The sequence below is a fragment of the Rattus rattus genome, chromosome 5 (genome assembly GCF_011064425.1).
Source record: "Rattus rattus isolate New Zealand chromosome 5, Rrattus_CSIRO_v1, whole genome shotgun sequence".
NCBI lineage: Eukaryota > Metazoa > Chordata > Mammalia > Rodentia > Muridae > Rattus > Rattus rattus.
In genome coordinates this window covers 92,317,251-92,335,233 of record NC_046158.1, presented here as the reverse complement: position 1 = coordinate 92,335,233, position 17,983 = coordinate 92,317,251, and the positions used below count along the sequence as shown (strand labels likewise).

The 17,983-nt window shown below is 41.0% G+C and overlaps 1 protein-coding gene across 1 annotated transcript in view; it reads left to right on the top strand.

Annotated features, from left to right (window-relative positions):
• The window catches only part of Aqr (aquarius intron-binding spliceosomal factor), a 70,753-nt gene extending 54,180 nt beyond the window's left edge, over window positions 1-16,573 (top strand). The window contains exons 27-35 of the mRNA XM_032902591.1: window positions 1,038-1,175; window positions 3,054-3,125; window positions 4,301-4,488; window positions 5,007-5,178; window positions 7,954-8,124; window positions 9,739-9,824; window positions 11,913-12,087; window positions 13,844-13,957; window positions 15,993-16,573. Coding sequence (XP_032758482.1) covers window positions 1,038-1,175; window positions 3,054-3,125; window positions 4,301-4,488; window positions 5,007-5,178; window positions 7,954-8,124; window positions 9,739-9,824; window positions 11,913-12,087; window positions 13,844-13,957; window positions 15,993-16,304 — 1,428 coding nt within the window. The 3' untranslated portion in view covers window positions 16,305-16,573. The remainder of the gene's footprint in view (window positions 1-1,037; window positions 1,176-3,053; window positions 3,126-4,300; window positions 4,489-5,006; window positions 5,179-7,953; window positions 8,125-9,738; window positions 9,825-11,912; window positions 12,088-13,843; window positions 13,958-15,992) is intronic.
• Window positions 16,574-17,983: the final 1,410 nt, after the last annotated feature.

Below are 17,983 nucleotides of genomic sequence, written 5' to 3'. Positions count from 1 at the left end.
GTCCCCTAGTTTCTGGCTCATAGATGGGTAAATATTGACAACTTATGGGTAGGTAGATGACTATATAGGATAATGGTGTTTTCATACCTATTACACCTTTTATAGTATCACAATTATACTGCTCAATGTGTAGTAGTAGCTGCCTTCTTGGGGAGTACAGAGCAGGAGGTACGTACAATCTTACCTGAATCAGTAATGCTTAAATTATTTGAGAAACACAACGAAATGTTTTAAAAAAAAATTGAAGTAGGTGCCTGTAATGTTCACGTCTGGGGAAACCCGATATTGTTGTACCCGTCCATCCTCCACCACAGCTGAGCTTCCGACTGGCCCTCACAGATCCAAGGGCCCTCCCTATATTCTATGTCCGCTGACTTTTACCTGGATTCGGCATATCCTGAGAGATGTAGTAGGAGTTGAGAAGAGACAAACCAGAGTTTGACAAAGCAAAGTTCCCTCTGCTTCGGTCCCTGCTGCTTCTATTAGACTGGCCCTCCACAGCTCCAGCAGGGGGGATAACCCAAGTCCATGGGCTCTGACAACACCACATCTCCTGATCCTTCCTAGTAGGAGTGCAGTGACTTTCTTGCTGTTGCCAGTGTCTACATTGGTTTATCCCCTGGCTGGCTCTTTAGGCCTGGCATTTGTACAACCAGTTGTTTACTATTTGATAGGAATATGTGAAATAGTTTTTCTTTACTTAGAGGAATCTGAATAATGCAGCTATTGGTGGTTGGTGTTTTATTCGGTGTGCTTTTTTTATAATGAAAATAGTTTATAGTAGATTGTAGCTTGAATATCACCTCTTATCTGAACTCAGGTGGACCAATAACAAAAAGAATTGTAAATCATTCGCCTTAGCTTAGTATTTTCTTATGGTTCATTAATGTGCTATGTTAATAATGCATAATTGCATAATAATGATATAATATATTATGTATATATATTTTCAAGAATTGTCTGACTGTGTGGATCATGCTTGTATACACATGAACTATTGCTATCCTAAAGTCATCTCGCTGGGGCTCACTCCACAGGAATTCAGAGCTTCGGAACTTCTTCGCAGTGGACTGGACAGATCTAAATACCTCTTGGTGAAAGAAGCCAAAATCATTGCTATGACGTGTACTCATGCTGCCTTGAAACGACATGACTTGGTCAAGTTGGGTTTCAAGGTAAAGAATTAAATTCTTAGTTCATCTCCTTATTGGGTTTCTGTTTTTTTTACTTTTTTCTTTTTGTCATGATCTAGATTGGTTCACTTCTTATGAAAGGTTTCATGTATAATTAATTGCTTTAATGGTCTCTTTTAAAAGAAGATGGAAATGTAACATTTATATGATTAATGAAGTTAAATCTAATTTAATTTTTGAGTAATATGTTTATCAGTTAATATCAAGAATTTGATTGTCTGACAAGACCATTATTAAGGTTTTATCTTTACTGAGTATCACTTGTTTAAAAACATGTTTAAACAGATCTTAAAGCTATGAAAGTATATTTCACAAACCTTTCACCCAAGACATTTATCTACAAACATTATTCACAAAGTAAACATGTGTTCAATCCCCATTGTCTGTCTGTAGTAGAATGATTTTATTTATACCATCAAGTGAGATATTAAAATAACTTACAGTCTGATATATATGAGCAGGATTGGTGTTTATGACTCAGTTAAAGTGGAACATAACAATTGAGTAATAAGTTTGAATTTTCAGTCTTTGTCACTATTAGCCAGCCAGTAACTAACCAAGACTTTCCCGTGAGTACAGATCTGTAAACCTGTACTTGGTATGTTGGTATGTTGGTATGTGTACAGGTTTGAATGTAATGATAGCAGTTTATTTGTTGAGGAAAATAGCTAACAGTTTTAAGATACATAAACTCACTGAAAGATAGTACCAAGTAAATGCAAGGCGATAGAACTCTGGTTATCTTAGAGGGAAGATTCCTCAGCTGCAGGGCAGGGCAGATATAATAGCTGGGTAATGCATAGGGTGAATTTACCCAAGTGTGACCTTGTCTTTTTTGCAAAATACTCGTGAGAATTTTTCACCTGAATATTTTGGGACTTCTTGGGACTAATATATATCTGTGGGTATAGAAAATTTAATATAAAATTATATGAATTTTATAACAAAGGATATCAGTATAGTCAATACTAGAATTTTTAGCTGCTATTGTGTATAGCTTTGGATGAGGTCTTAAAAATATTGCTTATCAAAATTTTGCTGAACTTTTTCGTACTTAAAGTGATAAGCTCTAAAGTTACACCCTGCAGGTAGTTTTTTTAAAAATATTTTTAATTTTGGTGTTTTACTTTTCGATGTTTGTTTGTTGAGACAAGGCCTTGCTGTGTAGCCTTAGCTGGCCTGGAGCTTGCTGTGTATGCACCAGGCTAACCTGAACGTCATAGAGATCCACCTGTCTCTGTGTCCAGAAGACTGGAATTAAAGGTGTGTGCTGCAAACACAAACTTTAATTTTAAAGTCTTGTAGATAGATTTACAGACCACAACTCCTTTGAGTAGGGCATGTTTAAGGATTCTTTTTTTCCATTAAAAGAAGAGTTGAAACAACATGATAATCCTTTGCTGTGAGTGGCTTAGAGCAGGAAGGGAATGGTAGAGATTCTCGAACCATTAGTAATGGCGGTTCTGGAGAGTGGACCCTACAGAATAAACTCAGAGCCAGCTTGAAGGTAATATGGTAAACTTTGGCAATGTCTGAGAGCCAGGTTTGAGGTGGAAGTGGATTATTGTGGTGAATAAGCTTCCTAAGGGTAACAGTACTAATGAAAATGACCACATGTACAATCTGAGTAACCTGTAAAGAATGTGGAAAACTAAATTGGAAATAGCAAATGTAAATTACATTGAGCTCCTCTCACCATAGATTATGTTGGGACACCTGAGGTTGAGGACATGACTGGAGATCAATTAGGCTGCGAACTTGTTTGCATATTTTATACGTTACTGTCTTGATATGAAATTATTAAGGCTTTTTGACCATTGTTTTGCTTATGGTACTAATTGCTTGGCTTTTCTTTCTCAGTATGACAACATTTTAATGGAAGAGGCTGCTCAGATTCTGGAGATAGAAACCTTTATCCCACTACTTCTGCAGGTAAGAACAACTAAAGGTCAGAGACATGACTAAGAACCCAAAGGCATTCTAGCTGCACTTGGGTACCGATTGTCCTTCCTCCATGTCCTCCTGATATCTCTCTCTCTGCTCTTCTGGTTGCAGCCTGCCAACTCTTTCTCTAGTCCGTCGATGGTTTTGTATTCACTTTGGGCATACTATTTAAAAATCCATGGCTTAAGCCAGGCATAGTGACTTTAATCCCAGAACTCAGGAAGCAAAAGTGGGTGGAACTCTGTGAGTTCAAGACCAGCCTGGTCTACATAGCGAGTTCCAGGACAGTCAGAGCCACATAGTGAAACCCTGTCTCCAGGAAAAAAAAAACAAACCAAAACAAACAAACAAACAAAAAAGTGAAGATAAATGTCCATGGTTTATATCTACAACATAGTTTTTAAAAGACGACTTTTAATCAGGAAAATTACATCATGAGGTAATTTGGAGGGAAGATGAGTTGCTTTGTCTTTTCTTTTGTTAGAGTTGTTTCTACAGATGTTTCTGATGTTCCTTGGATACATTGCTTTTTGTAATTGTGTAACTAAATTAAAAATTAAAACCAAGTAGTGTTATTTTGAGAATGCTTGTTATATAATATTCTTTACTATTGAAGCATTACAGATAAAATATGGAATTAGTTCAGATAAAGTTAGTTATCAAAATTGCTTTTATAATAAGCAATCATATAAAAGTTAATGTTTATTATATTCAATGTAAGATATATTTTCTGGACAAGAGGCCATGTAGAGTAAGAAATTGAAGTTAGTATTATGTGAAGCTATTAATGGTTTTTACTCTAGAGCTCTCCCTCAAAACTTCTTGGCATGCTTCTAAAACCAGCGTTTGCTTTGGTATCTTTCCACTTCTGTCCCTGGGCATGCTTCTTCCTACTTACATTTGCTTAACGCTGACCGTAACCTTCAAGGTGTCTTCTGATTGTCCTGTTAAAAGCCTTCACCCACTCTTCACCCACTCCTCTTATACTTCAGTCAGGAGCACTGGCACCTTGCTTCAGTGCCAGTCCATTTTGTAAATTCACTAGGCTTCTTTATAGAGCTGGTGAAGGTTGCGAATCTGTAAGTGAATGATGTCGTCTGATGAACAGTTCTTGTGTGTGATGTTAATTGAACTACTTTGGTGCTTCCTCACTTTGTTTCTAGAATCCTCAAGATGGATTCAGCCGATTGAAACGATGGATTATGATTGGTGATCACCACCAATTGCCTCCAGTCATTAAGAACATGGCCTTTCAGAAGTATTCCAATATGGAGCAGTCTCTTTTTACTCGCTTTGTCCGGGTTGGAGTTCCTACTGTGGACCTTGATGCTCAAGGGAGAGCCAGGGCAAGGTGAAGATTCACTCCGAGTTAAGGATATAGGCTCCCTGAAAGGTCGTTTGCATAAAGTCTTAGCCTCCTCTAGAGATCTAGGGTCTGTCCTCTACAAATCTGTATATTGACCAAATGAATTGTTTTCTTCATTAAATTGATATTAAGTGACTGGAAAGGATTCACTTTATCCTCTCCCCAAGACAGGACCTTACTGTAATAAAACCTAAAGCAAAAGTAATCAAGGGGAGAGCACTGGTTCCTCACAAGGAAAGCCAGCCACTCCACAGTCCTCCTGGTGTCCCGAGTACAGGCCCTCCCGGCTCTGTAGTTTATGACGTAGTAGTAGTTTACACAGGACAGCAGGAGAGCTGTCAGCCTTGGAAGGACACCCAGGCTTCCAAAGTATTGTTGCTCAAAAAAGATGACTACGCTTGGCCACTAAAGTTGAACCAGTCTGCTCCCTTAGAGTGTCCCTTTGTGTACTGAAGGGTCCCACTTGGTTAATCTTTGTGTTCGGGGGTTTTGTCTTGGGACAGCTTGTGTAACCTTTACAACTGGCGTTACAAAAACCTAGGGAACTTGCCACACGTGCAGCTCCTGCCAGAGTTCAGCACAGCCAACGCAGGCCTGCTGTACGACTTCCAGCTCATCAATGTGGAAGACTTCCAGGGAGTGGGAGAGTCGGAGCCTAACCCTTACTTCTACCAGGTAAGACAGTGTGCGGCCTTGGAGTTCATCTTGGATTTGCCTGGCTGAGGTACTGTGGAATTCAGCAGTGCTGAGCCGTGTGACCGCCACCAAGAAAAAGAGAAATTGCAGCCTTTCCTTACGACACAGAAGCAGTCGTTTTCCGATGGATCAAAGAGACGCAGAGAATAACTAAACTGGGTAGAATGTAGGAAAAGTAGTACTGACAAGTTTATAATAAGACAGGGCTTCCTCGTTGAATTAGAAATAATAAAAAAACTTAATTTGAGAAAAACATGTAAATAAATAAAAACAATGTACTGAAAATTCTTACTAAAATCTATATAGAGAATTTAGTTGTTCTACAAAAAAAACAAAAAACAAAAAAACAAAAAAACTCCAGGAAGTAGAGAGGTGGCTCAGCCGTTAGATGCACTTGCTGATCTCGCTGAGGACCAGGTCACCTGCGAGCCAGCTTAACAGTGACGCACAGCTGGAGAGATGGCTCAGCGGTTAAAAGCACTGACTGCTCTTCCAGAGGTCCTGAGTTCGAATCCCAGCCACCACATGATGGCTCACAGCCATCTGTAGTGAGACCTGATGCCCTCTTCTGGTGTGTCTGCAGACAGCTACAGTGTATAAATAAATAATTATAAAAAGGAAAAAAAAACAAAAACAGTGACCCATAATGCTAATTCTAGAGGATTTGGTGCCTTCTTCTAGGCTCTATAAGTAACACACACACACACACACACACACACACACACACACACACACACACACACACACACACACACACAGAGAACATACATACAAATTAAACCTTTAAAAGTAAACTAAAACTATTATCCCAGCAGGAAAACACAGTAACAGAAAATACTTCATCTCGAGAATAATGAATAAATTCCTAGCAGTAATAAATCACTAAATCAGACGGTACTTGATGGTGGAGCAGACGTGAGGAGTATAGATTCCTGTACTCCTGCAATTCTAGTAGGAAAATAATTTGCTACATTAATCGTCATATGTACTCAAACACTATTCTCTCTCCTGGTAGTTTCAAACAAGAAGTTGGATGAGTTTATAAAGACAGTATACTGAAATATTTTCGTTGCACATGATTTTGGAAATAATAATTTAGATAGCTATCAGATTAAATTTTTCTTGTTCTGATTGAAATATTTAAGTTACTCTCTCATATACTTGCAGCCTGGGAAAAAATATGACCTATAAGTGGTAAGTTGTTTACAGTCTTATTCAAAGTAGACACGTTTCCTGATAGCTGCCTTTGAAGGCGGTTTGGAAGTTGAGTGTTGTCTCCTGATGACTTCATTACGTAGTGTTTCCGAGTCCTTGCCTGACCCACATGATGGTATTGACCTGAAACAATATCCAAGTTACTCATTTCTTTTCTTATTTGTTAATTTTGTCTCTGGGTGAGGTTTCAGTATATCAAGAAATAAGGGCATTCTCAAATGGTGATTGTTCTTGTTAAATGTATTTCTAAAGTATTAAAAACCTTACCCGCCCAAATATGATTTTACATTTAAGTAATACATGTTTAAAAATTAGTATCTGAGAAGAGAATAGATGGAAAGTTAATCGAAAGTCCCTAAGTTGAAGCAATGTTGACTGACATGCCCCAGCTTCTAAAGAGTTTATCAAAATATGCTTTTTCCTGTTAAACTTCACATCTGACTCAGGCAGAGTGCTGAATTAAGCAGTCTTCATTGCTCACATAAGTAAAGAACTGCTTTCTATTTGCTGATAACTCAGTACATTAATCTTGCCCAAAATACCTGAATCCTCAAAACTGGCTTTATTCGGCCTTAGCATTTATTATATAAGGTCATTTTCATGGTCCCTGGTTTGTTCTTTTATCTATATTAGAGCTGATCCTTGGATAAATGTGTTTTGCTACCAATATAGAAAATGGAGATTTACACAGTCATGTGGCTTCTTTTGTCTCCTGTCTTCCAAAGAACTAGAGAATTTAAATGAAAGAGATAATTGAGACTGTCTGTCACCAGGAACCTGGATATAAATGGTGTCTCTGAAGTTCGTCCAGTAATTTTCCTCTTGCCCCTGCCTAGAATCTAGCTTCTTCTTATCTTTGTGTTTTGCTTTTCATGATGTGCTGTGTTCTTGCTTTACTTTCCCATCTGATGCCTGAACACAGACCTGAACTGGATTAAACAGCTCGGGATCAGATGTCTCACTTTGAAGTTCAGCAAAGCCCTTGCTTTTAAGCTTTCTGTCATCCATCTTTAAGCAGAATCTCCGATTTAGCAGTAAGCCAGATTACCAGTTTGAGAGCTCATCTTCTCACCTAGGTGAGTCCAGTTAGGGTGGCAACAGGAAGATGGCAGAAACAAAATCACAGAAACATCAGGAAGTGTAAGAGGCTAGGAAAGTTCTGTGCACGGTGCTGTAACACTGCTAGATCTCCATCCAGTTAGACTGGATATTGTACAGACTCCTTGGATAATTTGCCCTCCATGTTATATTTGTTGGAACAGCTGCAGCTATAGTACATTATACAGACTATATATCATGATTATTGTGGTCCCAGGAATGTTAACCTCTTAGTTGATAATTCTATGTCCAATATTACAAACATCAAGGTTTTATCAGTATTAACCTAGAATAAGACTATCCTTCAACTTCTCAAAAATATCTACCTATTAACTTTTCACTTAAGGTGTACTCAAAATAAGTAGGTGGCGGATAGGTAAGCCACTTTGTGAAGTAGAACCAGAGGGGACTACTGTGTGACGGGCTGTGCTTGCGTTGCAGAACCTTGGAGAGGCGGAGTACGTAGTAGCACTCTTCATGTACATGTGCTTGCTTGGCTACCCTGCGGACAAGATCAGCATTCTGACGACCTACAATGGACAGAAGCACCTGATCCGGGACATCATCAATAGGCGCTGTGGGAATAATCCACTCATTGGGAGGCCCAACAAGGTAGTCTTATGAATGTCAGTTTTTATAAATTGTAGAAGACCATGTTAAGTAAAACAGACTAATATAAACTGGGCAAGTGAATTGGACATATTTCATACAAGACCTACAAGGAGACATAAAGCATCCCTTTCCTGTAATTAGTTGTCTCTCTCATCACTAGCTGTCAGAAAGCTGTAAATGGAAACAGAGTACGGGAAGATGTACAGTTCCGTCTTGTGCTTGCTTAGCAGTCCTAAAGCGCTGGGTCCATCCTCAGCGCTGTGGAGCTTGCCTGGAATCCCAACTCTGGTGAGGTGGAGGCAAAAACACCAGAAGTTCAAGGCCATCCCCAGTTATTTTCAAATTTGATGCAGCTTGCACTACATGAGATCCTGAATGAGATAAAATAATTTTTTTTAAAAAACTGCAATATGACAGTTGTATACATCAAGAGAATGGGTAAATTCTACTGTAAAAGAATTGTAAAAGTGTCAGGCAATGGAGCAGCTGGAACTTGGGGATGGGGATATCATTGGTGAGTATATAAATTGATTCACAAACTTTGGGACATAGTTTAACAGTTCATGACGTCATGCATACACTTAACAAAGCCTCACAGTTCTGCTCTCTGCAATAAAAACACGTCCACAAAATACACTGCAATATTCGATGCAGCTTTAAGTACCCCTACAGTAAAAGGGCAGCTAGTGTCCACTAACGGGCACGTGCAGTGATGGGGGCCTGGCTGCCCAGCACCAGGACGGAGTGAGCATCTCAGGGCAGTGTGAAAAAGCCTCAGAAGCCCCGTGCTATTGACAGAAACGGAGTGGAAGACTTTGGTTCTGCGTGCGTGCGTGTGCAGAGCCTGCAGAAAATAAGGAGAGTAAATGAGGCACTGCCTGGAGCTGGAAGTCGTCTGCCTGTTTACAGTGGGGCATAAGGTGGGGGCATTGTGAAGGTGGTGGGTGTGTGGGAGTGTATGGAGTATATGTTGCCAAAACTCACTGTGCATAAATTATACCTCTGTGAAGTCCACTTCTTCCAAAGAAGTGTTTCTCTAGACTTCCTCACAGCAGAGGGATCATAAGTGGTGACATATGTAACAGAAGCAGTAAGCTTTGTTGAATACATAGGGCAAGGATGAAGGTCTAAGAGTTAATATTAGTGGCTAGAATCTTAATGAACCTCCCTTCCTTCATAGTAAAAAGTGCTATAAAGTTTATTTTTCTTTTCACTTTGACAAGAATGCTGTGGACACACGGTAGGGACATACGTTGATTAAATGGGTACATACTCTGCTGTATTTTTGAGTATTTAGGACTCCACAGAACAAGCTGAGCACAGCCTGCCTTCTGAAGCAGGACATGTGCAGTGGAGGAAGGCAGTGGGTCAGGATAGGTCTGTAGTTGTTAGCAACAGTGACAAGTCTCTAGATGTGAGTGTGAGCTGTGCAGGAGGACAGGCTCCAGGACGCTTACCTTGCGTGAGTGGCACTCACTGACTTGTTAGGGTTGATATGATTGGGTTTCTTCTGAGATCAGTTTAAAGGGAAGGTGCTTGTCTTTAGCACTTTGTTAGCATAATGTCTTACTGTGCTTTTGAAAATATACCACGTTCCCCACCTTCTTTTCCTAGGTGACAACTGTTGATAGGTTCCAAGGTCAACAGAATGATTACATCCTCCTTTCTCTAGTGCGGACCAGGGCCGTGGGCCATTTGAGGTACGAGGGGTACAAACTTATACTCCTACTAAAGGTTACTGTCTGCTTCAGTTTTGAGCTTCAGTGACAAAGTAGCCCTAGATTTGTTCAATTGATTGCTATAATTAATCATTATGTCAGGTTGTGGTACCTTTTGTAGGAATAACACCGGATCCCTTATGTGGTTTATCAGTGCCCTTACTACTGAATGTTTGACTCATAATGTAGTAAGTGCAGCTCTCTCACAGTCAGCGGCATGCGGAGAGAACTTTCCACCGTAGGATCTTGGTAGTCTTGGAGCTGTTAGCTAAAGGGGAAGGGGCTTCTATGGGACATGTCTAAGCACGTAAGGCTTCTGGTTTTTCCCTCCCCACTGTCTTTCAGCTTCATGAGAGGATAAAGGAGCCATTTGTTCTCCCAGGATTAAGAATGGTCCAAACAAACAATAACCTATTTTTATCATTTTTGTGATGTATTTATGTACTAGAGATTTATGGGAGTAATATCTTCTTATTACAAAGCAGCCGTTTGGTTTTATATAAATCTTCATCTCATGTGACTTACTAGCAAAACTCAGGAGAGCCAGAGTTCATTGTCTTAATTTATTCGATGGGTATAAAGAAAAGGTTCTCCAAACTCCCATAAATTGTCATTAAGTCCAGATCTCTTTGGAGCGTAGGTCAAATTCTATTAGACAGATAGTCTTTATGTAAGAGTAACCAAAGACAACAGTGATTTAAGAAATTTTTACAAAATGATAGCAATAAATTAACCTATTCTTGCTTATTGAAGTCTCAGCATACTGTCAGCCTTTCCTAACTGACCTTAACCACTGTCTGAACGGTCATCATTGCTGGCATAAGACCTCTCAGCTTCAAGTGTGAATGCTTGAATGCTGTGTCCTCTTCTTCTTTGCAGGTACGAGACATACACTTAGATACATTCAGATCAAACACCCAAACACCCAAAGGAAAATAAACCTATTTGTAATTCAGCAACTTGAGTCCTGTAGTGATCTCTGCCTAATTTCCAGAAAACTAAAAATGCTTCTGACTAGGAGGTGACTCAAAGGGTGATTTCACCACACATCTCCAGGTTTTCTAATTAAAAACACCTTTTTTCTTCTGTTATTTGTTAGTGTGCTAGCTTCTGGATATGCAGGAATCAGTTGGAACCCAGTGTGAGACACATTTGAATATCCTGGGAACATGCCTTTACCTGAATATACCCAAAGGTCAATTCCACTCGTCTGCTGTGCTGTGGGAACCACGCTTGTAAAAGCCCGTTAGCCACCACAGGACCAAAGACCGGAAAATGCCAGCTCATAGGGACCCAGACAGTGCTGGGTATGTGCTAGAGCTACAGGTGGGGCCTCCTGGATGTGAGGAGGAAGCCACAGTAGGAAAGTGAGTCCTCAAAAGCACCTTAAGGCACATCCTTCTTCCACCACTCCATTGTTTCCTAGACAGCCCTGGGTACATGTTTTCTTCTTCTGTGGAAGAACTAATGTGAAGGAATTCTAGCACTTACCAGCTAGGAATATACATGCATACATACATACACACACACACACACACACACACACACACACACACACACACACACACACAGATATATGCAGAAGCTAGCACACTGCCAGTTGGGATCTCTGCACAACTCTATATTAGGAATTTGAAAAGAAACAAAAGAAATTTCTACTCTAATGTAAAACTGGTAAATTTTCTAGGAAGGAAAGTTTTTCCTTGATAGAGCCTGGAAATTTGTTGGCAGAAAAGTTAAAGAAGGTGATTGTCATAGTGACCATAACACAGTAAGCAGTGGCTGTCACCTGAGCCATGTGATTCTGCTAGGACTACTTGGATCTTTTAAACCAGTACATTGGTTATTTTGTCTCCTATATGGGAACACAGGCCCAATAACTAGCAAGGTGTTAGCAATGAAACGCTCACTTGGTTTACTGATCGATATATTGATTTGCTTTATGGTTATTAAGTCCTTAAGGATTTTAGTACAATAGTTTAATGAGACTATTTAATAGATTATGTAAAACAAGGAAAGAGACTGCATGTGTACATTATTAATTTCAAACTAATGCTTTGTTTCCTAAAGGGATGTGCGTCGCTTGGTGGTAGCCATGTCGAGAGCCAGGCTTGGCCTGTATATCTTCGCTAGAGTATCCCTCTTCCAAAATTGCTTTGAACTGACTCCTGCTTTCAGCCAGCTCACTGCCCGCCCACTGCATTTGCATATTATTCCAACAGAACCTTTCCCAACCTCCAGAAAGGTAGGCCTTTCGTCCCTGTGTAGAGCAGTATGCCCCAGAGGGGCAGTGGGTTCTCTCACCGTTGACCACTTTAGGGAGAATACAGTCACTGATGTGAAATGCTCTTTACACAGTGAACTGACTTATACAAAGTAATGGCTGCTGACACTTCCTGAGGCTTAGTGTGTCTGGAACCAGCTGCACACGCTCATTATCTCCTTTGATCTCAGCAGCAGATCTGCTTGGGAGGCTTTCTGAGGGTAGGAAAGGTTAAAGCGTTTGCCATACCTCAGGTAGGTAGAAGCAGGCAGTCAGCGAGAGTCCGTGTACTAATCAGACCACAGCACCGCCTCTCACCCATCAGCCTGGAACCTAACTGAGTAATCTGGTTCAGTTCTTGCATTCTGGGGAGGTGGGGCAGGGAAGACACATAAAACCTCTGGGCTGCACTCCCTCTCCTTCTCTCCCTTCTCACTGTTCCTCCTCCTCTGCAGGCTATTCCTTCTCTGACTTCTGCTTCCACTCCTGTCTGTAGGGAAGCTAGAGGGTACTTTATTCTTACGTTCTTTCACACAAAGGCACAGACACTGGATAATGTTCTCAGTGTGACTTTGTTTTCTTTCAGCTGCAGACTTGGCCAATTTGCTTTTTCCACTTAATGAAATGTCTCAGAGGTCTAGGAAATTCTTTTTAAAAACGTTTTATAAATATGCTCAGTAAACCTATTTTTCACTCCTCTAAAACAAGCAAAATAGGTTTGATGTGTTTGTTCTATGGTGATGCTAGCTACTTCTCTTTAAAGACATTTCTGTTTGCTTGTTTATTTGTTTAGAGACGCCACTATGAGAAAACAGGAGGGGGGGATGGGTGTGAACAGCATCCCTGGTCATGAAAACCCTGCCGCTCCTGGGATGCCTGCCCTGAAGCTCTCCGTTGGTTCTTTATAGACTTACCATTACATGCTAGCTACTGGTACCCACTAGCTACTGGAAGGTGGGGTCCTTTTTCCTGGAAAACCTGTTTTTATATTAATAGACTTCTACATCAATCCCTGCAGTAGGAAAGGATAAGGTTTTATGTATGATCAGTGATTCCAAATAGGAAAGTTATCGATTGTCAAGGTTGCTGAAAGAGAGAGACAGATCCGTGTTTTCTACGGTTGCTTTGCTGTTTTTCTGCTACAGAGATCTTTCTCAGCAACTTTAAATCCATGAAAGTCCCCTCGTCCCACTGCAGACCTAGAGTCCAGCTCTCAGGGTGCTGCAGGTGAGGGGTCTGTGCTGCTACAGTGTCTCAGCAGAATGACAGATGTCGCAGAGCTTAAAACACGGATTTGAATATTACATCCATGGCTGATAGTACATGTTAATAGTAATAAATGTTAACGTCTTATGCTTCAGAAATATAAATAGGAAAAATAGTTCTTGTATTTTCATTCTGAAACATTGTAGATCCTCTCTGGGTTCTAGACACTGAAGGAAATTGTTGCTTTTCGACCTTGTTGATTTATTCCCTCTATTCATGAGGTTTCACCTTATTCTTTGATATTGGTTCACATACTTACTTACCAGCCCAAAGTTGGGTTAAAGCCTAATGACTCTGAAAGGTGTTGTCTTCCATTTTCTCGATTTCATGAGGTAGTTTCTGGACTCTGTCATTGTGTCCATGACCTCCGTACTTTGACAGTTGTTACAGATTCAGAACTGGGCTTATGCTGAAATGATAGCTTCTGGCTTGTATTCACTAGGGGCTTCACTCTCGTATTACTGTCTTCTAGAATGGAGAGAGACCTCCTCATGAAGTACAGGTAATAAAGAACATGCCCCAGATGGCGAATTTTGTGTACAATATGTACATGCATTTGATACAGACGACCCACCATTATCATCAGGTGAGTTTGCTCAGGACTGACTCACTTCTCTAGCTGTCCAAAGAAACTCCTCTGTAGACTAGTATGTTATGAGAATCCACAGTTGGATATTATTATTTATGTAGATTCATATTTTAATGCCTTTGTAGATATAAATTGGCATCAAGTACACATGCTCAAAATGTATGATTTGATGCATTCTGTATTTATCATCTGTATGTGTTCCTAAAACTATCACCTTAATGTAGATAATGGTCAGAGCCTTTGTCCCCAGTTTTCTTGTGTCACTTTGTACTTCCTGCCCTTCTCGAAGCCCACTGGGGTGTGATTTCTGCCATGATAGATTAGTCTCTGCTTTCTGGATACGTCCACTAATGCAGCATCCAAGTGCACGCTTACTTTTCAGTGAGCTGTTACTCAGCGTTTTCTAAAGCCATTCATGTTGTTGCATTCTTCTGGGTTGGTTGCTAGATTGTGATTGTTTCCATTGGGGGATGTTACAAAGTAATTGTTGTGAACCCTTTGCACTTCTACCTCGGAGGAAAGTGGCTGGCTGATCAGTTGCATGCACACTTAACCTTTTAAAGTGGCAGCCTAGTTTTCAAAGTAGTTTTTCAAATAGAATGTTATTCTCTCAAGGCCTGTGCAAGTGTGATCACCCTGCATCCTCAGCCACACTGGCCACAGTAAGCCTTGTATTTAGCAGGAAGAGTAGAGCTGAGCCGGCTCTGTTGTTGATTTGGTTTGTATCTGGAATTCATTTTTCCTCCTTAGAGCATCATTTCTGCTTCATTATTTGCCCCCTTTATATACTTTCTGAGGATGATTCTGTTCACATTTCTTAATGTAATGAGCTCTGAGAGCTTTTCTGTATTCCAGGGGCAGGTTCCTTATCAAACATAATGTTTTACAAATTTTCTTTCCTAAATTCTAAGTTGTGGGTTTTTTTTAAAGCAGCTTTAGTAGAGTTTTGGATTTTGGTGTCTAATATTTGAAATTACTTTTCTTTAATTCATTACTTGTATGTCCTAAAAATAGGTACTTTAGCCCCAGTTGACGAAGACTACCCTCCTCCAGTTACAGTTTGGGTTGTGGTGTTTACACGTAGAGTAGATTTGAGCTCGTTTCTGGCATGGTTCCATGCAGTGCTGTAATTATTTGCCCATATGTGGCTCTTCTGCAGTTCAACTGCTGTTTCCTCAGTAGACTAGTTTATTCTCCTTCAAACTACTAGTTGTGACCTTAGTTAAAAAGCAAACACACACTGTCCGCTGTGCCTCTCTGTTCCTCCCCCATCTCCATGCTGCCTGCATTGCAGTGGTTAGCATAGCAGATCTTAAAATTAGACAGAATGAATGTTTTAGTTCCATCCTTTTTCTACCTAGACTCAGCCGGCTGCTTTCCAGCCCTATAAAAACCCGCTGTGATTGAGATAGAATGACTCCAACAGTGAAATTGTTTGTGGTCAATTTGGGAAAATTAGCACCTTACCAATTTCAAGTCTGTCTCTTTGTGAACATTATGTCTCCATCTCTTAGCTCTGCTCTGAGAGCCCATTGCTATTCTGAGTGGTACTTTAAAAATATTTTCAAATTTCTGACTAGCTAACAAAATCCAGGAGGAAGGAAGCCATGGCTCCGTTCCAGGCTGTCATGGCACCGAGAAAGACTGGAGGCTTGAGCTCCCCTTCTCCTGGGCTTGAGACTCGACTCTCCTCGCAGGCTGCTTCAGTGGAGCACTTATGGTTAACTTATGACGCAGTTAACCCTAACCAACCACTCCACTCCCTTGGAAGCGCTACCAAAAATTCCTTTGTTTAAAACTGATAACTTTTCATGTGGGTTTTTATTGATTTGCATCATGTAGGCATATTCTTTGGCATTAGCCGAACCAAGGTCATTGTTTCAGAGGTGGCAAATTGGTCCTATCAGATGGCTCACAGTGTTTGAAAACCGTAGCATAAGCAGTGCATTAACAAATTGGTGTAGTATGAGAGCTTGGTCAGCTTCAGAAGCCAGTTCTTAACACTCACATCCATCTGGTATTTTTTAATTAGACTTTCTTACAACTACCGCCTGCCATGGTGGAAGAAGGTGAGGAGGTTCAGAGCCAAGAAACAGAAATGGAAGCAGAAGAGGAAACTGGGTCTGTTCAAGCTAACCTCACACCCAGTCCAACGGATGCCAGCCTGAGTCAAGAGACCCCAGCCTCTCAGCCTGACTGCTCCAGTCAGACGGAGGCTGCCTCCAGTCACACGGAAGACACCTCTGCTCTGTGTGACGTTACTACTGCAGCCAAGCCTGCCTCTGCAGCGGCAGAAGCTGCCACCCCACAGGATGGGCCTTCTGTTCCCGCAGAGACCAAGTAGCCTATCTGGAGCACAGCCTGGGACATTCCATTTATAAAGTCTAAGTGAGGTTGCCTTTTGGATTTCATACTCACTGCACGGCTTTAATGACACCAGCTAATGTTCAGTCCTTATGTTTATTAGCTGGCTTCCTTGTTTTGTATATTTTTTATTTGTAAATATAAAAACAACTCTAGTTTCATTTGTTTATTCAGAAGAGAAACTAATTTGATTGCTGACTGTATCTGAGGTAATACCTTCATTAAAATTGTTTTCTATGGAATATGTAAGGCATGCTTGCCCTTTTTTCTTTTTTTCTTTTCAGGGTCTCATGTAGCTCAAACTGGCCTTGAGCTCCCTGTGCAGCTCAAGATGACATCAAACTCCTAACCTCCTGCTCCCACCTCTCTAATGCTGGGATTGCATGCACTCTGCCAAACTCTATCATGTACTCCACTGGAGATCAAACCCAGGGTCTGCTAAATCCTAGGCAAGCCCCCTACAGCCGAGCTTCATCCAGCATATACTTCACACTTAGTAAACGTCTCTAAAAAAGGGGGGCATAAGACACTAAAATTAACCCTCGGAGTTCCGGGTGGTGAGCACCATCCACAAGACACTAGAATTAACCCTCGGAGTTCTGGGTGGGGCGTTCTCTGCCCACACTGTCAGATTCTCAAGCCTGGTTGCCTTTTCTCTCGCCTTTCTTTCTGTAAGGACATAAGCAGCCACAGGAGGAAACCCTTTGCAGTCTATCAGAGAACCTCCACATCTTCTCTTCTCTGCCTCTGAAAATGATTTCATCACCCATGGACATGTGGCCCATGGCCAGCGCACAGCCAAGAACAGCTATTAATACAGCCCAATGCAAAATCGTAAACTTATTTAAAACTTTCAAACGTTTTGCAATTTTTAAAAAGTTGGACATGTCTGTTTTTCCGGGAGTCTTGTTTACTGGTAGGGCCCACTTTAGGCCTGAGGAGTTAAAACCTTAGACATAGGGCAGGTTCTCCACACCGCAGTGTTCTCAGGTAAGACTACTGGAACAGAACTAGGGTCGTCATCCAGTTGAACAGGAGGACTGTTGTAGGACCGGCGTCTGGGCAGTGATAGTGATTGAACTTAGTTCCCGTGTGCAGAGGGAATGCTGTTCTGAGTTCTATGCCCTGTTGAACTTCCTCAGTCAAATGGATAGATTCTTAAGACTTTGTTACAGAGTGTGGTCAGCCAGCCAGCAGCTATAGTGGTGTAGTAAAGTTGGTCAGAGATATAGAAGTTCAGACTCCCTGTTCATCTAAATGTGCAATTCCGCTGGGTCCCCTGTTGACTTTGCACTTTGTGGCTTGAGAGGCTCTCTGCACAGATTACGGTCTGTCCTTGTGAAAGGCTGTGGTGCTGGAATTAGCAATAAATGGGACTAATGTTTTCTGACAAGTGACCTCTTCTGATGAGGACCCTGAGCATGGCAGTGAGTGTGGAAGACAGGGCTGTCTGTGTGCACATGGGAAGCAGGAATTGCACACTGGTTTTATTTGCTCCTCCTTGATCTGCTAGAGTTGTAGAGGAAACATTTACATAGTGTCTCCCCTCTAGTGCCTCTCCCTATGGATTTGACCTTATCCAAAGAACCTTTAAAGACAGAACCACACAGAGACCCCCTCTTAACCCTGGCAGTGCAAAGAAATGATGGACTTGTAACC